General features: G+C 40.0%; 1 protein-coding gene and 1 pseudogene across 7 annotated transcripts in view; one reads left to right on the top strand and one right to left on the bottom strand.

Moving 5' to 3' along the window:
- PHACTR2 (phosphatase and actin regulator 2) overlaps nt 1-25,869 on the top strand; it is a 194,521-nt gene that overhangs the window by 60,363 nt on the left and 108,289 nt on the right. For 3 of the 7 annotated variants that reach the window (XM_040448983.1, XM_040448986.1, XM_040448984.1), the window contains exon 1: nt 3,931-4,181. The exons of 1 other annotated variant lie outside the window; for it this stretch is intronic. In XM_040448983.1, coding sequence (XP_040304917.1) covers nt 4,136-4,181 — 46 coding nt within the window. In that variant the 5' untranslated portion in view covers nt 3,931-4,135. Of the gene's footprint in view, nt 1-3,930; nt 4,182-25,869 lie in introns of those variants that run through there. 3 more of the 7 variants (XM_040448982.1, XM_040448989.1, XM_040448988.1) reach the window with 2 other exon arrangements.
- On the bottom strand, nt 8,542-9,136 carry LOC121013361 (NADH dehydrogenase [ubiquinone] 1 alpha subcomplex subunit 5-like; annotated as a pseudogene).

The following is a 25,869-nucleotide window of genomic DNA, read 5'->3' as shown; positions in this document are numbered from 1 at the left end:
TAGTGGTGATTGTTCTAATCACCATCTCCTCTAGCCACCAAATTGTACCTCTACATCTACAATTTGGACTTTGACCTGGTAGGGTAGGGACTTTTTCACAAGTAGATGGCTAAAGTTGGGGTGCCTGGGTGGCTCAGTTGGTTAAGTGTCCGACTCTTGGTTTCAGCACAGGGCATGATCTCGCAGTTCATGAGTTTTAGCCCCACATCGGGTTCTGTGCTGACAGGGTGGAGCCTGCTTAGGATTCTCTCTTCCCATCTCTCTCTCTGCCTCTTCCCTGCCCACTCTCTCTGTCTCTCTCTCAAAAATAAAAATAAACTTAAAATTAAAAAAAAAAATAGGTGCCTAAGTTTAGGTTTATTTATGCTTTTAACTTCTGTCTAGTAGATACAGTAATTTTCATCCACCAGGGGTGCAGGTGTAACTCTGGTTACCCCAGATAGGAGAACTTTGTAACTCCAAATCAGACAGACTAGTGAAATCTGGGTGAAAATGTATAATGCTTGAAAACCTTAATACGTACCTATAACCCCTTTGTCAAAAGGCCAACCAGATTCAGGAAGGGGAAATTCTAGCTAACTAATCCATTCATTTTAACTTCTTTCTGGAAGTAAATGAATAGATCACAGTTCTTTCAGGGATTGAAAGATATTTAGATTGCAGGGTGGAAAAATCAGTAGATGCCATCATTCTATACTTTTAGGGAGGCTTAACATAGACTGTCCCTCAATTTCAGTCATGGTGTGATCTGATGACAGCATATTATAAAAGATGAAAGTAGTGGTTTGCTGAAGGCAGCTCATATAGAACAGTTGTGAAATTTCCAGGAATTTTGCAAACTAGTTGACATACATTTTGCAAGCCAGTCAACTGCTTGTTGAATTGGCCATTGTAGGAGTATTTACATTAAGGAAATAAGCAAATACTACAAACAAGTCACAAATCAATCTTGTCCCCATCCCCAGACAAACCCGAGTGTTGAGTATTTACCAGGATATCGCTGGGTAAGAGTTTGGTTTAGAAATATAGACCAAGGAGTAGGATCAATGGGATAAATGCTGGAGAATTATAAAAATAGATGGTTTCCTCAGAATTAGATGTTGGCACTAATTTTGTTTAGCATTTTTATAAACTCTGTGGAGAGAGGTGATATACAGAGAAACGTCCATATTTTTCTGATGACATTAAATGTTCCTACAGTTAAACCATAAACTGTAGGATTAACACCCAGAGCTCTTAGTCAGACTGTTAATTGGCTGACTTATAGATCACATCTCAGGTAAGGCAAAAAAAAAAAAAAAAAAAGGCAATTTTGGGGGAAATTATCTTAAAATACTCTTGTTAGATGATAACTTATAACCTTTACATGATGTCCTAAAAATTGAATTTTGGGATTTCTGTAGACTTTCTATGTTCATTAGTATAATTTGTTAGCTGTGACAAAAAGGCAGCAAAATAGAATAACTGTCCCACCCTTATAAAGAAACCTGGATACACACTGCAATTTTGGTTGACATGCTTCAAGGATAATGTAATGGAACTGGAAAAGTTTCAGAGAGAAGAGTGTAACCTGATCAGGGGATTATAGGAATCTCAGATGAGGCTAAGATTATATTAACTAGCAAATCCTGAAAGGTTTTAAATAAGGTAAATATAGACGGATTTAGCAAATCCTGAAAGAAGAGAATTATAGAGTACCCCTCTGATGTTTGAAATAAGAATTTGTAGAAGAAATAAAAAGAAACACATTATTGTTTCTCAAGGAAAAGGAGTAATGATAGCAAAAACAGCTTCAAAATTTAACCTTTGTCAATTCAAAAAAAATCATTACATTTACATATTTTAATGTGCAAAATTTACTGTATATTTCTTCTAACCAATGACCTCCCTTATCAATTAGGCTCTATTAGTGGAAGGAAGAGTGTGAAGTTCCCTCTTTTCAATTTCAGTTGAAAAAACACTTAACCGTGGGTTTTTGTTGTTGTTTTAAGGCAAAGGAATGGAAGAGCCATTATAATTGTTTGCTCTCAATGATGAGCCCCTCAGGTGGGATGTGTTCCCAAAATACAACAGTTTTGCACATTATAAAGAAGTTTATTTGATTGATTTCATTGTACTAATTAGAACTCACATCTAGGTTAATCCTCAATTTCTTTAAAAAACTTCAGGTTTCTTAAGAATGCATTAGGCAAAGAGAAGTAGATAATTGATCACACTATTCTAGGGGGGGTGGGGAGTCTCCACAATAGACAGCTGTTTGGGTGTGAAAAAAATAGGGCAATTTACATAATTGCGATTAAACAGACAAGCAAATGTCTTTCAAAAAATTAAGCAAGGCTGTGTGTGATCTTAATAAAACAAACTTCAGAAAAAAAGATTTTCGGGGGCGCCTGGGTGGCTTAGTCAGTTGAGCATCCGATTTCGGCTCAGGTCATGATCTTATGGTTCTTGAGTTCAGCCCCACATCAGGCTTTGGGCTCATAGCACGGAGCCTGCTTCAGATTCTCTCTCTCCCTCTCTCTATGTCCCTACCCCACTAGTGCTCTCTGTCAAAAATAAATAAATATTAAAAAAAGATTGTCATGTTTAAGGTATTAAATAACTTAAATTTATTAGTTTATATTATATATGTTATATCGTTTTTTAATAGTTTAGAGTTGAATATCTAGGATAATCTAAAAAGTGAAAGCTGTGGCAAGTGACCTAAATGTATTGCAGTTCTTTTCTTTTTCATGAAATACATGCATTCAGAGAAATGCACAAATTATGCATGTGTACAGCTCAGTGAAATTTTATAAAGTGAACACATTTATGTGACCAGCACACACCCAGTCTAATGGTTATGTGTGCATTACATATATACATATATATGCAGTGCACTACATATACATATAATCTATAGATTACACATCGATTGTTAATACCAGGAGTATTTACCTGTATTCATATTTTTAAGAAGTTGGGGGTTCAGATTTAATTATGGGAGGATTTAATTCGACTTCTAGGGAGTATTAGCTTTTAAAATAAATTACCCATTGTTTTTGTTGTTTTCACCTTTTGTATATTTTATAACCCTTGTATATTTATACCCCTTGTATATTTTAAACCCTTTACCACAAGGTTTCAGAGAGTTCACAGTGATTCTTTTTAAAAAAAAATTTTTTTTTAATGTTTATTTATTTTTGGGAGAGACAGAGACAGAGTGTGAGTGGGGGAGGGGCAGACACAGACTCTGAAACAGGCTCCAGGCTCTGAGCTGTCAGCACAGAGCCCGACGCGGGGCTCAAACTCACAGACTGTGAGATCATGACCTGAGCGGAAGTGGGCCGCCCAGCCGACTGAGCCACCCAAGTGCCCCCACAGTGATTCTTTTTAAACGTAGGAGAGGTGAGCATCCTGGCGCTTGGATGGTAGACAGCGAAGTGTATCCTTAGCTGATTTCACACTTAGATCCATCTTCCAGATTTATTGTTCTCCATAACTGAGGACACGAACTTTTTTTTATTGTGTTTGTTAAAAGGAAGATAATTTTTTAAAGGAGAAAAGCCCTACACAGAGCAGACATCAAACAGTGCTGCAAGACTGCTAACAGAATGTGAGGACGAAACCAACTTTAAAGAAACAAATTTTGTTAAATTAAGTACCGTGACTAAGTACTTTAATTCCTTTTCTTCCAGCCCTAAAGGATCATTTGACATTGAACCTTTTAAGTTAAACGGGAGTCGCCTGAACTCTCTACTACCCTGGGGGGTGGGGGGGGGGGGTGCCGGTCTCACAGCCCCCGCGGGCGCCGCGGGACCCGGCCGGGGGCCTCTCCCCCCCTCACTACTTCGTCCCCCTGCGCCCATTCCCCTCCTCCCCTCCCCCTCGCCCTCTCCCCTCCCTCCTCCCCCGTGACCCCTGACCCCAGCTAATCTGCATAGAGGAATGACAGGCATCCGCTGGGCAGGATCCGCCTCGCCGGCTGCGGCCGGCCGGGCTGGGAGACCCGCGCCGGGGAGAAGGTGAGGGGATCTGGCGGGCAGCTCCGCAGAGCCCGGAAAATGAGCGCTTGGAAACCTGCCTGCGAGCGGACCCATGATCGAAGGACCAAAGGAGCCGCGTGATCGCCGGACCTGGCCCCGCGACCCCAGACATGGGCCAGACCTCGGTCTCCACGCTGTCCCCGCAGCCCAGCAGCGGTGAGTCCCGGGCGCACGGAGCGCCCCGGCCGCGCGGGCGCTGGGCTTGCTCAGGGCAGCTGGGACGGCCGAGGGCTCGGCGGCACGTCGGGCTGTGCCCGAACCCGCCAAGTCCGTCGGAGAAACCCGAGAGGTAGCGCTCCCCCAAACTCTTTGTCGTGGAGAAGTGGAATGCGTTTTGGGATCCAGCCGATTTTACCTTAAAGGCACAGGCTCCATTTTCCACACGAGATGCCTCGCCTGGGTGTTTATCTGAATTTCTTCGGAGCCTGAAAGTTACGAGAAACGCCATTTGCGTATTGCGGTGTTTTTAGAACGGGAAACTTAGAGAGCTAGATAAACGTGCCAACAGGTTTTTCTGTATTTACGCTTGGCTTGCGAACAGACTAGAACCGAATTCTTTCAAGCTTGTCAACTGATTTATGGTTTGTTTTCGGAGTAGACGTGCTGATTGCCTCCTCTAATCCTGGCAGAACTCTGAATACTTAGAAACTAACTTTAAAAAGGCTTAATCGTTTCAAAAGATAATCTGTTTTATGTTAGACCCCAAAGCTACAAAACTGGGGGAAACATACCTCACCAACTCAGTTACCGAGGGCTGAAAGTTAAGTTTATGGAAGGAATCGTGTGTAACGTTTCTAAGTTACAATCCTCTGTTTTAAGTTGGGTTGGTTTTTTTTTTTTTTTTTTTTTCATTTTTTTAAAAAAAAGGGAAGGAAGGTACGTTTGGCATTTCTCCAGCAGGGTAGGGATAAACAACTTTTTGGTGGCGTTATTTGTAATTGGATAATGAAATAAATTTAAAAGTATTATTTTGATATTTTTTCCATCAACATTAAAAAAAAAACAACCTCAAAGGGGCCATTTACGTTATTCCTTGAGATATCTGATACACTTTTAAAATTGTGTAAACATTAACAGGATCTTGCTGAAAGGAAGTGACAGGGCACAGATGAAGGTTTTTTTAATCAGCTCCAGGATGTCTCCAGCTAGATAGCATTCTATCATTCCAACTTACCCCCACATGGGTTTGTTTATACTGCGCTGCTTCACACCCTGAAAAATCATAAGCTTTACTAGGGCTTATGTTAATGTCGCCAAAGGAGGAACCCTCTACAAAGGAGAGAAATCAAAATCCTAGAATAGATCACACCTTTCCTTCTGTTAATGACAAGGGTTATACAATGCACCAGAACATCAGAGACTCCTATTGACGCCTTTGGGAATGGGATGGGTGGGATGGGGAAGGGGGGGTGTTGATTAGGATCTTAATTTTAGTAAACTATCTTGTGCAAATGATGCTTAGTTTCCTTTGTCTTACTTTAAAAAACAGTGTGGCTTCTTTCATTGTAAGGAAGAGTTTATATTTTATATTTCTGCACTGGTAAAGCATAGAATTGAATCCGTACTCAAATACAACAGCTATAAAGTACGCCCAGGACTTAGTTCTTTTGCTGCAAAATATTGTTGGGATTAATATTAGAAAAGTGAATTTTGCCTTTACAAAGGGCAAGGAATATTGCATAACTGATCACTAAGAAGCAGAATAGAATCTTAAAATATGACTGTTCTAGCTCTTACCCAGTATAGCGAAAAATGCCCAGATTGCTATAATTCCCTATAAAATGACTAATCATGTTGAGAAATTGTGCAACCGATTTATATAGAAAGTGAGTTAAAATAAAAAGTTATGCTTGACCATAGAAGATGTTTGATTTGGGCTTTTGTAAAATAATCATTACAGGCCACAAGTTAGCTTCCTTGTCACTCTTGATTTTAGGCTCTTTTGAACCTTTCAGCTTAGGGCTGCATCTATTTCTCAAAGTTTTAGAAAGACCATTAATCATTATTTCTGAAAACATGCAGTTAGAGCCATTATTTCTATTTTTTAAAAACAGCTGTATTGACATAATTACCATACCATACCAAACTCACCCACTGAAAATGTACACTTCATTATTTTTTAGTATATTCAGTGTTGTGCAACCATCAGTCTCTTTTCCCATCCCTCTCAACCCCCAGCCCTGATTAACAAATCTTCTTCGCTTATTCTGAACATTTCATATAAATGGAATCATAACATCACATGGCCTTTTGTGACTGACTTCTTTCACTCAGCATAGTGTTATCAAGGGCCATCCATGTTGTAGCATGTATCAGTCCTTCATTTCTTTTTATTGCCGGGTAACATCCCACTATAGGAATATACCACATTTTCTCTCTCTTTACATCAGTTGATGGACATTTAGGTTATTTCTAGGTTTTGGTTCTATGAAGAGTGCTGCTCTGAACTTCATGTACAAGTTGTTGGTGAACATACGTTTTCATTTTTTTTTTTGGTATATTTCTAGGAGTAGAATTGCTGGGCCACATAGTAATCCTATGTTTATGTTATGTTTTAAGGAACTGCCAGTTTTTCAAAGCAGCTGTACCATTTTACATTCCCTCCAGCAGTACAGTATATGAAGTTTCCAGTTTCTCTACATCCTTGCCAATACTTGTTATTTATCTTTTTGATTTTAGCCACCCTGGTAAATGTGAAGTTGTATCTCATAGTGGTGTTGATTTGCATTTTCCTAATTACTAATGACATTGAGCATCTTTTTCACGTACCTGTTGGCCATCCATATGTCTTCTTTGGAAAAATGTCTATTCAGATTCTTTGCCCAATTTTAATTAGGTAATTTGACTTCCTATTTTTTTTTTAATGTTTATTTATATTTGAGAGACAGAGAGAGAGACAGACAGACAGAGACAGAGCATGAGTCAGGGAGGGGCAGAGAGAGACAGAGACAGAATCCCAATCAGGCTCCAGGCTCTGAGCTGTCAGCACAGAGCCTGATGCAGGGCTCAAACTCACAAGCCATGAGACCATGATCTTAGCCAAAGTCGGACGCTCAACTGACTGAGCCACCCAGGTGCCCCTTGACTTCCTGTTATTGGGATAAAAGAATTCTTTATATACTGGAGATAAGTCATTACCAGATATGTGATTTACAAATACTTTCTCCCATTCTGTGGGTTGTCTTTTCACTTTCTTGATATGGTTTGCAATTCAGAATTTTGAAATTTCGATTATTTCCAGTTCACCTTTTTTTCTTCTCTTTGTATTTTTGGAGTCTTATCTAAGAAACCATTGCCTAACCAATGTCAAGAAGATTTACACCTAAGTTTTCTTCTAAGAGTTTTATAATTTTAGCTCTTACATTTAGGTCCGTGATACATTTTTTTTTAACTTTTATTTATTTATTTATTTATTTTGAGAGAGAAAGAGTGAGAATGTACACGCTTGAACAGGGGAGGGGCAGAGAGAGGGGGGGACAGAGGATCCAAAGCCGACTCTGTTGCAACAGGAGAGAACCCAGTGCGGGGCTTGAACTTACCAACTGTGAGATCATGACCTGAGCTGAAGTGTGGCACTTAACAGACTGAGCCACCCAGGTGCCCCTAGATCTGTGATCTGTTTTAAGTTAATTTTTATGTGTGGTGTATTGTAGGGTTCTAATTTTCATTCTTTTGCATGTGGATATCTAGTTGTCAAGCACCATTTGTTGAAAAGATGACTCTTTCCCTATTGAATTGTCTTGGCACCTTGTCACAAATCAGCTGACAGTAAATGTAAGGTTTATTTCTGAACTTCTATCCTGTTGATCTACATGTCTATTAATAAGCCGTGCTGTCTAGATTACTATAGCTTTGCAGCAAGTTTTGAAACAGAAAAGTGTCTTCTAACTTTGTTCTTCTTTTGCAAGATTTTTTTGCTATTCTAATCTCCTTGCATTTTTATATAAATCTCACATTCAGCTTGTCAGTTTCTGCAAAAAAGCCAGCTGGGAGTTTGATGGGGATTGTGTTGAATAATATTGTTCTCTTAACAATGTGAAGTCTTTCAGTCTGTAAACACGAACATCTTTCCATTTATTTAGATCTTATTTAGACCTTATTTAGATCTTATTTAGAAGTTTAGATCTTATTTAGAAATCTTCCTTAATTTCCTTCCACGGTGTTTTGTAGTTTTCAGCATAGAAGTCTTGCTCCTTCTTTGTTAAATTTATCCCTGCATATTTATTATTTTTGATGCCACTATAAATGAAATTATATTCTTATTTCATTTTGAGAATGTTGTCTGCTAGCATATAATATACAAAAATTAATTTTTATACATTCATCTTATACCCTACAAACTTGTGGAACTCATGTTTTGGTCCCGATAGTTTTTCAGTACATTCCTTATTATTTCTACATATAAGATTTTATGTGCAAATAGAGATAATTTTACTTCTTGTTTTCTAATCTGAAGATCTTTTGTCTTCTTTTCCTTGTCTAATTGCCCTCACTCATTATATACTATCATGTTAAATACAAGTGCCAAGAGTGGACATTCTTTTTTTTTTTTTTTTTAATATAACAGAACATTTAATTACATTGGTTTTCTATCACCACACTAGTCATTTAATAATGATTATATTGGCCATTTCCATTGGTTGGCAGGAGGCTCTTCCTCTAAAGCCTACCTTGATTTCCACTGTATCATTTTTCTTGCCAGACTTAGTTCATTTTCAGCCTGAAGAATCACTCCTATACTTGGCCACCCTGAAGTTGGTCTTTGAATTTCTTAACACCTGATTCTGCTTTAACCATATTCAGCTTCTCATTTGTAATCTATTCTGTATACTTTCTATATGCTGTATTTTTAGGAATTTGCTGAAGAACATTGAGAAACTTTACAATATTCTTAGCCTCTCATGTGACTCTGACATATAGCCAGTCCCACAAGGCTGATGGTCTTTTATAGCAAACCCACCATGACAGAGCCCAAGGGTGAACATTCTTGTCTTCTTCTTGATCTAAGGGGGAAAACAATCAGTTTTTACCATTTAGTGTCATGTTAGTTGTGGGCTTTTCATAGATGCCCTTTATCAAAAGGTTCCCTTCTATTCCTAGTTTGGGAGCATCTTTATCATGCAAGAGTCAAAGACTTTGTGTGTGTGTGTGTGTGTGTGTGTGTGTGTGTGTGTGTGTGTGTGGCTCTCTTGAGATGATTGTGTGTTTTCTGTCCTTCATTCTATTAATATAGCATTAATTGATTTTCAGATGTGAAACCAAGTTTGCATTCCTGGAATAAAGCTTACTTGGGTATGGTGTATAATCCTTTTATGTGTTGCAGGATTTGGTTTGCTAGTATCTCATTGAGGACTAGATCCATTATTTCTAAGCACAGGCTAAACAGATATGTCACCAAATAGGGTGGTTTTAGTACCCTCTGGCCTCATGCCCTAGAAGCATTGAGACTTCAGTATTCCCCTCGCCAAGTATAAGGCATGCTAGATTGGACACAATAAATGTTTGTTGAATGTATGACTGAATCAACGATATTGTCAATGAACAGCCCAATTGCTTTAAGCCAATGATCGTATGAATGAGAGTTATGTTTGTTTGTTTTTTACATCAAGAATTTTGTTGTTACTCTGGCTCTGTTGTCTGAAGGGTGGTATCTGAATCTAGTAGCTGTTTCTTCAGCACCACCCCACCCCCCTGAGGCTCCCCCTCAGCCCTTGAGTTAAAAGGGCAGAGAAAGCCACTCTTTGATTTTGGGGAGACAAAGGAATGAGTGAATAAGGTTTGCACATCGCATCTAGGCCATGATGGAATCTATATGTATTTGTGTTTCTAGGTTTTCATATTTTGGTCAGGGATTTATATTTTTTCTGCCCAGAATACTTATCCATTTCTGTGTAAACCTGGATCTCTGTAAGAAGAAATCATGAAAGCAAAAAGGGTAGAGTTTAATTTCCTTAATGAAAATAACATGCCACATGGTCAAAGGTCAAACTTTACAAGGTGATTCAGGCTAAAAGTGAGTTTGACTCCCCCCCCCCCCCCCCCCGCCCCAGACCTCAGTCTCTTACCAATTATAACCTGGAATGAACAACTCTTTTCCCCCCATTTCAGACAGTTTTCATTCAAGTATTTATCTTTATCAAAACACAAGCAAGACATACTACATTTACTGCTCTAGAGTTTGAGCTTTTCATGTAATATAACTTCAAAATATTTCCATATCAATCTCTTTAATCTATTATTATTATTATTATTTTGAGAGAAAGCACACGCGCGTGGGTGCCGGGAGGGGCAGAGGGAGAGAGAGAGAGAGAGAGACAGACAGACAGACAGAGAACAGGGCTCACCCAAAGTGGGGCTTAAGATCACCCAGTGTGGGACTCGAACTCACAAACTGTGAGATTATGACCTGAGCCGAACTCAAATGCTTAAGGATTGATCCACTCAGGCACCGAATCTCTTTAATCTTATAAACAAGCAATTTTATAATCTGTAGGTATATCATGCTTTTTAAAAGAACTTAATGTTTTTATACTTTAGGTTTGTATTTTTAGATTGTTTTGAGGTTCTTTTATGTATGTGCTATGATGAAAAATGCTGAAATGCACATCTTTATCTGAACATCTTGAACTACGTGTACCAATAAAATCCTAGAATTGTAGAGTCAAAAGATTTGTATATTTCATTTTGGTAGACTTTGCCAAATTACTCTCAAAGAGGCTGCTTAGTATATGAGAATTCCATTTTTGAACTCTTCACCAACACCACAGGAGTATCAGGGTTTCTCTTAGACTGTATAGTGCTTTGTGAGAAACTGAAGTCCCTCCCTCTGGTTGAGGCCGCCCTGCAGGCACATGATTTAACAAGTGGAACATTAGCAGGAATTGAGTCCCAACATACTTCCTTGCCTAGATGTCCTTGTGCAGTGAACACTCTACACAACTGTACCTGACCACAATGTTATGCATAATTAATTTGCAAAAACCCATGTCAGTCTATATGCAAAAAGGGATATCTCACTTTGATTATGAGTGAAGTGGGGTATTTGTATTTCTTTTTCTCTGAATTGTTTAGAGCCTTATTTTATGTTTTCTTGCAGCTTTTTGTGGAGATTTTTTTTAAGGAGATTAGCCTTGTGCTTATATTTTTCTATGTTATTCTTACCTCTTAAATTTATTTTTTTCATATAAAAACTCCTGTTTTTACATAGTCAAATTTATCAATCCTTTTCTTTTTGACAAACTAAAGAGTCACGCTTTCCTTTTCTGTTTTTCTTGTATTTGAATATTGGATCTCTGTAACCTATTCTGATTTAAAGTGAATGCTTTAATGATATTTTAAAACGTATGCACAGCGAAGAGCCCCATCATCAGAAAATTGAAAAAGGAAATCATAAACCTGACAAAATATTTGCATTAAATATATTGAAAACAGTAATTAATGTCTTTATGGACTAAGGCCCTTAAAAATCAGTAAGAAAAAGAAATCAATAAGAAACTGAACTCACTGTAGGAACTATTAAAAATTAACTTTTTAATCTCCTCACAACATCAATTTTATTAATATCCCCATTTTCCAGATGAGGAAAACTAAAGCACAAGAGTTACCTTGCCCACATTACTTAACCAGAGAAGAGACATAATTTACCAATTGGTATATGAAATAGTTTTAGCAATTCAATAAAAAAAAAAAAAGAAAAGATGCTATCGATCACGTATGCACTGAGCAAGGATTAGAATGATTCTCAGATGATTGTCTTGTGATAGTTTAAATTGGTACAGCCTATCAGAAGAGCAGCTTGATGATTAAAAACCTTAAAATGTGCATACACCCAGACCCAGCAGTTCCACTTTTAGGAGCATATTGTAAAGGAAATAATTACTTGCTCACTAGGGTAATGTTTATGAAAGCCAAAAATTGGAAATAGCAGTTGAACACCAAGAAATGTTTTCAGTTATGTGGGAAACAATCATGTGATGGAATAAGCTACTTAAAAATGGTGTAAAACATAATTTTGAAAAGTGATTTATATAATAAATAATATAAAAAGGCAGGTTTAAAATAATGATTCTATTTTTTAAATATGTGCATGAAGAAAAATCTACACAGAGAGAGAGGAAATTCATTTACGAGGAATAGTGTGGTAGCTTCTGCTTTCATCTGCTTTGGACATGATCGTGGCCAGGGATTTCATATCCAGGGTCTGCCTGGACCGCCGCTGGAATTAAAGCCATGAGTTGCCCTGTAACCGTATTGGCTTTTCTCTAGCTGGCATGAAATCAGACTCAGTTTTAAAATCATTGACTGTTTTGCAGCCACTTTATTTTTTCTTGTGAATTCCGTGATGAAAACAAAAATATAGGTCCTTATAGCCATCTTCACTTGGGGGTTAATTTTCTTCTTAGTCTGTTTGATCATAATGTAAATGTCCCTCACTTGGAGAGAAAATGAGCAAAATTTTGAATTTCATTTACTTCTCTTTGGTCCACAGCTCATCAGGTCTGGTCAATGAATAATATTCCAAATATTTTTAGCTTAAATATATTTTATCTTCCAAAGTCTGAGAGGATAACAATCAGTGGGGGAGTCAGACTTCACCTTTTGCCTACTTAATTCAGGAGGGCAGGAGATAAGGACTCTGGGTTGTCGATCCTCTAAATAAGCCTCTTTAACTTGAATAAAGGAGAAGTTCCAACACCCTTTCTGGTCTTGAGGGACTTCAGTGTAATGGGCTAACTGCCCATTCTTGGGAGTCTGTATTCTTGGGAGTAAAGATTCATATTTAGTGGGGACTCAACTTACGTAAAAGTGTTCCTGAGGTAGAAATAGTCTTAAGCAAATAAACACTTCTGGTCCACTCTCTATCCCACCGCTATCTGAGCAGGGGAACCCAAACCAAAAACAACAGTTTTTGTTCCCCAGAAGGGAATAGGCAAATAACATTGCTTTTAAAAGTTTGCTCTGTTATCGTATTTGCTTACGCCTCCATTTATTTTTGTTTCAAGGGGCTGGATGTTTTTATTCATATAAACCTTCTGGCAAGTATAACATTTCAGCCATTAACACTAAGGGAATTTTGGTTGACAAAGGAGGGACTTAAGTGGTGTTTTGCTTAGGAATAACCTGGAAAGCTGTGCCAGTATGTGCTTGGTGAATATATTACTGCAAATTGGCTCATTTTGTAAGGTGTTACTGGCACACCTGGGTGACTCAGTCGTGGACTGACTCTTGATTTCAGCTGAGGTCATGATCTTGCTCTTTGTGAGTTCCAGCCGCCCCCCCCCCCCGCATAGGGGCTCAGCGCTGAAAGCACAGAGCCCGCTTGGTATTCTCTCTCTCTCTCTCTCTCTCTCTCTCTCTCCCTCCCTCCCTCCCTCCCCCTCCCTCCCTCCCTCCTCCCCGCCTCCCTCTCCCTCTCTCAAAATGAATAAACATTTGTAAAAATTAAAAAAAAATGAAGTGATTACACGGAAGATTCTGTGCTGGGCCATGGGGGAAGATTCAAAGGGAAATCATACATAGCCCCTGCCCACAAGGGTCTGTGCTTAGTGGAGATGGGCAGAAAGGAAAGTGGGAGGAAAGGGACCCCTGGAGAATTGTGGGGACAAATGAGGGAGTCCAGGAAGTACAGAATGGGGGCAAGAATTCTGGCTCTGAAAGGCAAGAAGGACACAGGCGGTGGGAAGCACTGAAGGTTTTTTATCAAATGAGAAATGATTACAGCTTTGCCCCAGGGGATGAATCTGCCTGCCGAGCAGTATGGATTTCCTGGGGGAGACCTCCCCACGGCCAAGAGGTCCGCTAGGATAATCCAGCAAGGTGGAGTGAACTCCCGACCTGGGGGGTGGCTGGAGAAATGGGAGCGGGGCGATGACCACATCTGTATCTGCAACTCTGCTCTCACCTTGCACTCTAGGCTCAGATATGCTAGAGCCTATGGGGCAGGTCTGCTTGGGTCCTTAATGGGCATCCTACATCTAAACAGAAGGCTTGAGTTTACCCGCCAAATCCCTTCTCCCCTGAACTTTCTACATGTCACCAAATAATACCTCCAGCCACCTCATGCATTCTAGCTGGAAGTTGAGGAGGCCTCCTTGAGTTTTCCCTTCCCCTCCTCACCGAACCATCCACGTGTCCTGTATGTTTTCCTTTCCAAATGTCTCTCTAGTCCACCCACTTCTATCTCTACTGCCACCTTCCAGGCCCTGACCACAGTCATTGCACAACCGTAGTGAGCTGGAGCTGGTCTCCTGCTTCTGTTCTCAGCCTTCTGCAATTCATGTTCCACACAGCAGCCAAAGTAATGTTTTAAAACATAAATCACATCACTTCCTTACTCACTGCCTTCCTGCGTCTTCCCATTGCCCTTAGAATGAAATCCAGATTTCTTACTCTGGCCCACAAGGCCGCAGGATCCTCTCTGATCCTTGGCCCCTGCCCCTCCCCCCACACCCCCTCGTGCCACAGTCTTACTCCCTTTTCCAGTCACCAGACAAGCCTTGCTTGTTCTTACCTGTGACCTTGGAAGTTGCTGCTCCCTCTTTGTCTGGGATGAAAGGGACACTCTCTGGCTAGCTCTTTCCAAAGCTTACTCCTTCAGCTGCCAGCTTCATGGAGACCTTCCTTGTCCAGCCCTCTTCAGAGAAGCCTGCCTAGCTCCTCAAGCCACAGTTCTTTCTCCTTCCTTGCTTTTATCTCTCAGATAATCCTGCTTTTTTCTTTAAATATATTTTTTTAAGTTTATTTGTTTATTTTGAGTATGCCCTGTGTGCAAGCCAGAATGGTGGGTGCGGGGGGGGGGGAGGGTGGAGAGGGGCAGAGAGAGAGTATCCCAAGCTGCTCCAAGCTATTCAGCAGGGAGCCCGATGCAGGGCTAGATCTCAGGAACCATGAGATCATGACCTGAGCCGAAATCAAGAGTCAGATTCTTAGCCAACTGAGCCACCCAGGTGCCCCTATCCTGCTTCTTTACATGTTTCTTTTTCAGTACCTCCTTCACTAGAACCTAGGCTCCAGAAGCTAAGGGACCTTATCTTGTTCCCTAATCTGCCTTATTCTGAGGTATATGCTTGACACAACTATTGAATAAATGAACAGCCCTTTTTGGCCAGTTCGGATATTAGTAGAGTGATAGGCATTGAGTGAAAAGTTAAGTAGTGTCCAAGAAACGTGCAGTTGTTTAAATTGATTCTTCAGTATTTACCTCCAGTCTCTAAATAGCACGCTTACTTGTTAATTATCGATTGTTCCGTTTGACACATTGTCACTGAAGTCACAGTTTGGAAATTGAAGATACAGCTTCGTTTTTCACCCTTTCTCTGACCCCTGCCAACCCACCCCCCTCCATCACACATTTCTCTACTGTTCTCATCTCCCCAGCGTTCTTCCACTGTACTTTTGATTAGAACAGTATTCTGTGTAACTGTGTAAAAAGTTGATGATAGCTAAGCCTGTGGTAAACCATGATTACTTTTTCTTTCCTGCATGGCTTTTGCTTTCCTTACTGGTATTTTTGTTTGCTTGCTAAGGGTCCTGCATACTCATCCCTAAATCTTCCCCCAGTTATGTAAATCTCTTCTCGGCATGTTCAAACACTTTTGTTATTCTGTCAAGTTCATCTTGAAGAACTGTAACCAAATTGGACTGTGGCTTCCTCTAAGCTTGCTGCCTATTTCCCTGGATCTCTCTTCACATCAGGCTGGGGAGTCTTTCCACTTACGTCTGGTGTTGGACGTTTAGATTCCTAGATCAACGTCTGTTTTTTTCTGGGTCTGTTTCCTTATTTAGACAGAGCACACAGGTAGCTTCTTGAGAAAAGCTCATGGGGCATGGTTTTTTTGAGACCTACTATATAAGAAGGCATCTTGATTTTGTCTTTCTACTTGCTCAGTAGCTTGGCTGGGTCGTAAGGCAGCGAGGCAAACTTACTGTAATATGTAAAAATATCCACTGCCACTTATAATTAATCACCATTAACATTTTCTCTTTATGTAGATTAATTTTTTTCTCTTCAGCAAAAAGTTTTGAATTAATTGCAAAAGACTTTCTTGAACAATTGTCACACGAGAACTCAACTTTGACGTGTTATTATAGTCTAAAAAAATATTTTATGAAAGTTTAACGTTTTATAGCTGAATGGACTAATTTAAAAATATGTTTACTGAGGTAATAATGATATTTCACAGACTTGCCTGATTGTGAGAATCACTTAGTATGCTTGGGAAAAATACTCTCTTCTGAGCAACATATTCTAGAATAGCAAAATCCATCTTGGAGTGGGGTCTCAGAATCTGCATCTTTAGCAAGTATTCCAGAAGGCTCTTAATGTGAGAAACATCCTCTGGAGGTTAGCAGTGTCTTAAAAAGTGGCTTCAGATGAAGGCTTTCTCTTCATTAACAATGTGTGACTTCTCTTGACGTGAAGTAGAGGTTACAAAATGTCCAGTTCAAACACACTGATGTTCTGTACCCAATGCCTTGATGAATTTGGTCATTAATATGTCCTATTCCTGAGCAAATATTCCCATTGTCAAGGACAATTTTGGCAAAATCGCGTTGCCAGAAGTTTTTTTGCTCTTACATACATTTTGCTAATATTACAAACTGCAAAATAATTCATTTCCTGCACGAGTTGGGTTTGAGGTAAATACAGTTACATTCAAAAGGAAAGAAGCTATCTGTAGAATGACAATTGCTGTTTAAGGAAAGGACCCAGAATTTTGAGTCAGTTGCCTTTTTAGGAAGACACCTGTAAACTTCATTGGAGGTGGCTGTGTGCTAATTAAGGAGGAACCAAAGCGACAGAGCAGGGGCTGGATTAGAACAGGTGTTTAATAATGCGTGGGATGGACTGTAAGAAAGATTTTAGTCAAATATATTTTCTAAAAAGGAGGCCGAGACCTTTTCTCTTTTAGAAATGTGGGCAGCAAATCCTGAAAACTTCAAAAGGAAGCAATCGTTTATTTAGAAATTCTTTTCATATGTTCCTTTTGGAAACGTTTGACTCTTTATTTTTGCCTGTTTTTATTTCAGGGGTCTTTTTCCTTTCAACGATGTGCCTATTTTGCAGTACATTGCCCAGTGTGAAGTAAATTCCAGTCTTAATTGGGGTCTCTTACAGGCTCTTTCTGAAGGGTTTCTGAGCCTCCCCCGGGAAAGGCCACTGTTTGCCCAAGGTGTTCTGAGGAGGGCCTGCTGAGCATTGCCCTGGACCTTCCTTCCAGAATAAAAATGTTTCTGACCACACAGCTGGGTAGCCCACAGGACTGAGAAGGGCAACGTGACAGGATGATTCAGGATCGCAATTGCCGATTCCATCTATTTAAAGGGATTCTGTGTTTTTCAAAATTTCTTCTACATCTGTGAAGTTAACTTGTGCTGACCTGCCAGGCTGGAGGAGACAGCTGAGGATGGAAAGTTGGAATAAGCCAGAACGAGTTAGCTGAGCTCATGTTGAATGTTCTGTGTGCCTAACAGAGCAGTGTTTCATTTTCCTCAAGTCTACTAAAATGGAATTATATACATATGTGCGCAACTAGTGTTCTGTCGCTTGGAAAGTACTTGGCTGCCAGTTTTTTAAAGAAAACATGAAAAGAATAAAATCAAACTGGAGATTTTTAAGAAGGATCTAGAACTGCACACTTAAAAAAAACCCGAGTCCCCTTTAGTCATCAGTCCATGGAATGTCACAACACATGGACACCTCATTTTTCAAATGATGGTGTTTTAATTAATAAGGCCATTATAAAATGATCCTAGCAGAAGCCTTTAAAGAACTTTTCTTTTCCCCTCTGTTAGGTGGGGTGGGGTAGAGATGGGGTTGAAAGCTGTGTGACATTTTCACTCTACCTTCAGTGTACGAATAGACTCCGTAACAGATAAGAGGAAAAGTCTGTATTAGTTAGCTATGGCTACCATAACAAATTACTACAGACTGGGTTGGCTTCAACAACAGAATTTCATTTTCTCACAGTTCTGGAGTCTAAGAACTCACTTAGCACTTAGAAGTCCAAGGTCAAGGTTTGGATTCTTCTAAGGTCTCTCTCCTTGCCACTTTCTCCCAGTATCCCCATATGGTCTGTGAACCCACACATCTATCCAGTCTTACTGTCTTACAAGGACACCGGTAATTGGATTAGGGTCCACACATATGACCTCATTTTTAAAGACCTTCTATCCAAATACAGTCACATTCTGAGGTACTTGGAACGAAGACTTCAATATTTGAATTTTGGGGGACAAAATTCAGCCATTGCAATTATCCTTCAAACAAGTTTACAAACTGAGATCCATTCACAGTGGCCCATAAACACATTGGATCCATTGTCTTTTTTTCTGGTTTCTTCAATTGCACTTCTTAACAGACTATAGCTTCTTTCCTGCTCGTCAACGATGCTACATATTCGGTTAGACATGGCCTGAGTAAGAGGATGCATCGAAGGTGTTTTTTGGCAACGGGAGCCAATCAATGTCACTAGGCAGTGCCACTTAGGAGATAAGGCATGGAATATAAAGAGAATAAGTGGTAAAATTAGAAAATAGTCTATGTGAACACTGTGTTTCTGCCGTACTTGTATAAGAAATAATTACCTTGTGAGTTGAGCACCAAATTGATTGAGTAATGCTAAGAAAAAAAAATGCTTATGAAGATGCTAATCCAGTGTGGTCAGCAACTATATAAGTACCACCTGACTAGTTTTTTATAATCTTCTTTGAGATCCCTGAATGTGAGGCACACTATTTAGAGAAATGCTTTATTCCCAAATGTCACTACATATATATATTCCTCTTTTCTGTGTTTGATTTTTTTTTCTTACTCTGTATGCTTTTATTATCTTAGATGTGTTTGATATCCCGCAGAGTGACATGTTTCTTCACAAAAAGCTGCTAAAATAAGAAATAAAATGAATAGGGATGCTAAAGAAAGATAGTGTTAAAACACCTGTCAAAGTAAAGCCAGAGCAAGAATATTCTTGCCAGAAAATGCAGCAGCCCCATTGAATCAGGTTGGTAATTCAAGGATGATTCACATGTGACTAAACACATTTATATTATGTCCCATACACTTTGCAAAGCACCTAGCCAGCTTTCAATAATGGCTTCCTATCTCTTGCTAAATTTCACAGGAAAGTCTTCACTGGGATGGACAGACTGGGTGGACTTATTCGTCTTGTCACAAGACATGAAGATAGTGCTTCAAAAACACACCCACTTCCTTGAGGTCCCAAATTCTTTAATTTACTTGGAACAGGTCCCTCGAGCCCTGTAAACACACCAGTAAGATGGGTGCGTCAGAATCCTACAAACCTAGATTCTCCCTTAAAAGGGTTTAAAACTCTCCAGTCACCTAAGAGATTACTGTGTTTAAGTTTTTTGGCCTCTTTTGGAGCAGGAGTTTCCTAAAAGTAAGTTAGACCTTGAGATGGCTGAGATACGAGGCATTCCTAAGAAGCTGCATGCCAGATCCAATAATCTTTTGGGTCCTGATCTGAATCTAAATGGTGACGGAGTAGGAGTTGGGATGTGCAGGAATTTTCAGTTAAACTCCACACCCATTGGTTGTGATCCTGTCACTTTGGTTTTTTAACATAGTTAGCAGATCAGAATAGGCCAAACACTCATTCTAACAAGGTTTGCAAGTCACAGAGTAATGGTGTTCTTCCAAGTGAGAACATTTCAATGGGATTCAAGCTTGGCATTTCAGATTCAAAGCTCAGTATCCTAAGGTCTAAAGATGAAGGCTTACTATACACAATGGAAATAACTAATAAGGATTTAAGGAATAATGACTTATGGTGTTGGTAGTGCCATTCCTACGTTGTTTTCATTGCTGGGTATCTCGTCCCAGGGACAAAAAGAAAGAGCATAAGGTTCCTGTTAGATCGCAAAAAGGGGATGGTGCAGAATAAACAGAGGTCCCCTTGATTGTGATTTCTTAGCCAGACCAGTAGATGATGATTCTCAGTTAATATGAGTCCTTCAGGACTTAGGAACTATGTTGAATTTAAAGGTGGCCTTAACACTAAAGAATCTGAGGTTAACAGAGTCATGAAACGGAACTTTTTTTTTTCTCCTCAGATTTTGACATTAGGCATATTTGGAAACAGGAGTAAAACGCAACTTCCTGTGTTTGGCCACTATAGCAACACTTCTTAAACAGCACAGACTTAAAAAAAAAAAAAAAAAAAGTAAAGGCAACAACAACGTGTAGCTCAACTAGGTGTAGACAGTTCACTAAGTGAATTTTCAACATGGTTCAGTAAGGATTCACCAAGTAAACAACAGGTCTTTTGAATAAAATAGGTTCTTTTGTTTTTAGTTTTTTACTTTACTTTTTTATTTTTTGCAGGTACAAGCATAAAAATAAACTGTGCAACTTCCCAGCTGGTGGGAAATAGAGCCAAATCCAGTTCTAGTGATTCTCTCCCAGTCTTGTAGGTGATGTCAACCTTCTTGCTTTGTGACTCCCCTCAGGGCACTTCTGCTGTGGGCTGATGGCAGTTTCCCTTGGGTGCATGCTGGTTCTCTGCAGCTCTCAGCAATTGTCCTGAGACCAGTGGAGAACACAGGTGGCTCTGTGCAGGAGTCCATTTTGTACAGGGTGTTTTTGTTTTTCTGGTGCCCTCTGGAAGACCTGGAAAATAGCTTTCAAAGACATTTCACTCTCCCAGTTGCTCCAAATTGTAAATAACCCACTTTCTATGATTTATTCTCCTCAAAACCTTTTAAGAGTCCCCTTTCCACTTGATTGTGTAGGAGGAGGAAAAAAAGTAGTGGAAGACATTCACCTTTCTTGAATATTGGTGACTCAGTATGACCCTTTGCGGGTATTTTTTCTGTTAACCCTAGCAACAACCCAAATGGTAAATTGTATTATCCCCTTCTATGGTTGAGGAAGAGACTATGAACAAGGTTGAATGACCTTGCCCAAGATTACCAGCTAGGAAATGGAAGAACAGATTATTAAATTCAAGTCTTTCTGAGCCCAAGGCCCATGTTTTCTCTCAATGGTACTTACAGGTCTATGTTTATACTTAAAATGATTTTCTTTGTCTCTTCCTTCCTTCCTTTCTTTCTTTCTTTCTTTCTTTCTTTCTTTCTTTCTTTTCCTCCCTCCCTCCCTCCCTCCCTCCCTTCCTCCCTTCCTCCCTTCCTTCCTTCCTCTCTTTTAGCATATACTAGATGTCACCAGGGTGCCAAATAAGCTAAAGAGTAAGACAAAAGAAAACATTTTTGTGCTTCTCTGGGAGCTTTAATACAGAGCACGGTAAGAGCCACTCATTTCCCCATTTGTGTTTGCTCCCCTTAAGATACTGGTATAACAGGAGACATTTGATTCTCCTTGAAAGGTGAGGTTGAAAGGTGAGATAGGAGAGGTGGTATTTTCTGTTTAGAATGGAACAAAACCTTGCTGCTGCTGCTTGCCAGTCTTAAAAAATGATTCCTAGTCATTGAGCACATTACATTGTGTGGTCAGGTCTCTGCCACCACAACGCTGGGCTGCTGTGTGAAGGGCCTTGTAGCTCTATCAGTTTGTGATGTAGTTAGTGAGGCAAACATCTGAAGTATCAATACAGGGCTAAACCTTCATAATGTTATATTTTGACAGAATTTGATCTCAGGTTAAAAATACGGCTTTAGAGTTTTCTGTGTGGTTTCATGTTTTCTAAGAGATTTAAATTCTCACATGGAATGCCCAAAAAGAATGGAAAAACAAATGCAGTTTGGACTTAGTGTCAGTATAGTGGGACAAGGTGCCTTTCCAGTTTCTTTACCATGAAACTAAATTGGCTTTCTGACTCTTCCAGTTAGGAGAAAGAAAGTGAAGACTGAGGAAACATCTGAATTGCCTAACGTGTTTAGAGAGAAGGAAGAAGGAAATGTCAGTGTGGGGTGTGTGGAGGGGTAGCTCGTGAAAACATTAATTTTCGCCACTCGCTGCTATCTAAAAATACAAAATTCTTCAAAGATTATTTCACGTATAAATCATTCCAACTGTTTTTTTTCCAGTTGTTTGTCTTTGATGGATTGTCATTTTAAAATTACACAGTAAGCGGCAAGTAAGGCTTTGTTCACCTGAAAAATTTGTCAACAATGTCTGTACCATTCTTATGAGTGTTAATCATCCTTCCTGCTGGCTTTGATATTTTCTCAATTTCAAACTTTAGTGTTTGTTATGTTATCTTTCAAAATATTTGGAGCTCTGCAGGAAGGCCCTGTTGGAAACAATTTCCTCTGTGTGAAAAATCTAAAGACCTGCTAAAATAAATCATAGCCTAGTTAGGCCAGGCCTTGTACATTATTAACAAACATTTGTCTATGACTTAGTTATTCATTTCGTAAATATTTAGTAAGTACCTTCTGTGGCCTTGGGTACAGGGTGGGGGTCCCACCAGGAATAAAACTCTTTTGGTGTCTGTCCTCATGGGACTCATGATCTGGTAGGGAGCACTATTCCTTTTTCTTCATATACTTGCTCCCTGAAGAGACCATCTTTTTTTTTTTTTTTCCCCTACTCGCTTAAGAACAACAACAATTAAAAGTTATTTTTATGGCTTCTGGAAAAGTTGATGAATTGCAACTAGCTACTTCTGAAGTTCGGTCATGGGCTTTTTTTTTTCCATCATTCTAGTACACATCGAACGTTCCTTCAGGCCAGCATTGCAAATCTTAATAAAAATTATATCAGAGAAGAATTTTGGAATAAGCAGGTTGGCTTGATGGGGCCCTCACTGGATTCAGAGGCTTTCCTTGCGGCGTTGTACCCACATCCCGCCAGAACAACTCGTTCTCGAGAATGCTTGCTTGCCACACATGGCGTTTTAAAGAAAGAAACCAAAATAGAACATCTTGTAAGTGGGAGATCCTTAGTGACTGTATGGGAGAAAAAATTAAAATCAGCCCTAAAGGCATCATTACTATAAAATTATTTTTTAAAAAAACAGCTAATGGAATTCTCTCCCCTCCCCCCTGCCCCCAATCCCTTCCTGTCTTTCTCTGTCTCTAGAGAATTAGGTGTACAAACTAAGGAATGTTAATCCGGCGCTTTTCAGTGACTTTTAAATGGTTTCCTGCCTAATTTGGACAGGGTCTTTCTACCTTTTAAGCAACGTTATGAAACTAGACTAAATCTCCATAACCCTCAAAAGGCCTTGCCTTGAATTTTAACACAGAATGTAGAGAGTATTTCATGCCATGCCTGTCCCAAGAACTAATGCTCACCTGCCACAGTCTGGGCCCCTCTAGCCACTTACATCCCCTGTGCTCTCACTGTGTGCCATGTTTCTGTTTTGGAATAATGGTTACTTGAATAATGTCAGCCCATCTCATAGACTGTAGGCCTCCTGAGGGCAGAGTTGCAATCCATTTTGCTCACCATTCTAGTCTCAGTGCACTACCTTGTCTGTAATAGTTGCTAAATACATTAATTGTGAATGGATGACTATATTCCACAATGCACAGAGTTTTTGACATCCTCATCTTTTTGTAGACCTCTCCTTCCTCCTTTTTTTTTTTTTTTTTTTTGTCTGAAACCCACCTCTCCTTGGCAACACTTCTGTGGTAACTCTGTGATGGAGGTTCTGCTCTCCCTCACCCCTCACCATTGACATTTGATCCACTCCCGACTGCCATTCCTGCCTGCCTGGCTTCCAGTAGTGCGTGTATTCTCGCTTGAAGTGCGTGCTATCCTGTGGAGTTCCTCTTCACGTCTCTGGTACTGTCACATCCTGACTCCTAGCTCACTTCCTCACATTCATCAAATGAGAGTCAGGCTCTCCTTCTCCACCTGGAGTCTCCTTATCCTGGATGAAGGAGAAGCCCATCCCCACGTGGCTAGTCAGTGCGCTCTTAGATTTCCACACTCTCTCCCTTTAGGCTCTTTCCCTTCGGTCCATAAACATGCCAGAGTATCCCCCACACTTGGTGATTTTAAAACAAGTAAACTAAACTTTTTCTCAGTATAAGAGAAGTCCAAGGTTCTTCGTTACGTACAGCCTACTGCCTTCTAAATGTAATCATTCTCTAAGAGCTTACCTCTGGCCCTCAACTGCCGCTTTTGTTTGGAAGACTCCCCCAGATAACTTCAACATCGACTTCCCGCTCGTGTGCCAATAATGTATTTCTGACTGTCTGCTGGCCATCTTCCCTTGAATGTCCTGCCAACACCTGAAGTTCATGGTGCCTGAACACAAGCCATAGGTCTTTCTCCAAGTCGCCTCTTGACATTCCACCACACCTCAGAGAGGTTCAAGCTGTAGAATTCTTCGTGACTTCTCCAGATAGTTCCCCTGTCTCCTCACTTCTTTTTCCTCAATGTCCCTTGGATCCATTTATCATTTCTAATTCATTTTCACTGCTCTCCAAGTTCAGATGCCTGGTTGTTGCAGTCACCTCTTAACTGAACTACAAGGATATAAATCTGGGAGCCCTGGGGATTCTTTATGACGTAAATTCTCCTCCCAGCAAGGCTGCCTGACACCGTATAAGCCTGTAGGTTTCATTTCTGCCTTGGGTAGATAGTCCAGATTCTGCATGTGGCCACCGTTCTCTTCACAGATACCAGCCTTGGTGACTTGGTGTGACTGTTAGGAGACTGTTGGACTATAGACAGAGTTATCACATTATATGTAGATTTTCAAGGCTCTTATTTCTTCACCAGCTTTGTAACCTAAAGATATTGGCCCAAATTTAATGGGTTATTTTATTAATACTTCTGTTACATTCATTCACAATGGGAAATTTTTCATAATTTTGCTCAGGCAGGATTTAGCCGCTTACTTAATAATTAAGCAATTTCATTTGATTTGGTTTTATACCTTATACGTAAGGTCTGCCAATTTCTCCCCTTAAATTTCATCCTTTAAAAAAACTTTTTTTTTAACGTTTATTTATTTTTGAGACAGAGAGAGACAGAGCATGAATGGGGGAGGGTCAGAGAGAGAGGGAGACACAGAATCCGAAACAGGCTCCAGGCTCTGAGCGTTCAGCACAGAGCCCGACGCGGGCCCGAACTCATGAGATCATGACCTGAGCTGAAGTCGGACGCCTAACCGACTGAGCCACCCAGGCACCCCAAGTTTCATCCTTTTTAAAAAAAAAAAATTTTTTTTTTACATTTATTTGTTTTTGAGAAACAGAGTGAGACAAAGCGTGAGTGGGGGAGGGGCAGAGAGAGAAGGAGACACAGAATCTGAAGCAGGCTCCAGGCTCTGAGCAAGCGGTTAGCACAGAGCCTGATGCAGGGCTCGAACCCACAAACTGTGAGATCAGGACCTGAGCCGAAGTCGGAAGCTCAACCGACTGAGCCACCCAGGCGCCCCCCCTTAAGTTTCATCCTTATGCCTATGCTCAGCAAACCGAGTGGTCATTATCTTTAACATAGAGGAAGTGAAATTCTCTTGGTTGGTGGTTTGCCCGCTGGAGCTGTGTCAACCTTTTCTTCATTTTAACAAACAGAGTATAATCTCCACACGCCATGACCTGCTCCCCACTCAGACTCGGGAGTTATAGGAGATGATTAGGGTAGGGGAAGGAAGGTAGAATGTTGATTGCTTCCTTTTTTCTTATTTTTCACTTCTGCAGCAGCATTCTTGCTGTTCCCAAGTAGAGCCATCAAATCTGTTCATAGTACTCTTTGCTTATTGGGATACCAGTGGTATTTGAAACTTGAAATGCATTTATTTTACAATAAAAGTGATTTTCCATTTGCAAAGTGATCCTTGTTCTACTCAATCACGTTTCTTCAGGGCCCCAATACAAGTGATATTATTTAATCTGTTAAATATCCTGTAGCAAGTCTAGGGGATGTTGTGCATGTCAGAGCATGAGGATGTCATACAGCTGCACA

This window comes from Herpailurus yagouaroundi, unplaced genomic scaffold (assembly GCF_014898765.1).
Source record: "Herpailurus yagouaroundi ecotype Mexico unplaced genomic scaffold, PumYag 198, whole genome shotgun sequence".
NCBI classification, from domain to species: Eukaryota; Metazoa; Chordata; class Mammalia; order Carnivora; family Felidae; genus Herpailurus; species Herpailurus yagouaroundi.
The sequence above is the reverse complement of the archived record's forward strand: the minus strand, read 5'-3'. Positions and strand labels throughout refer to the sequence as shown.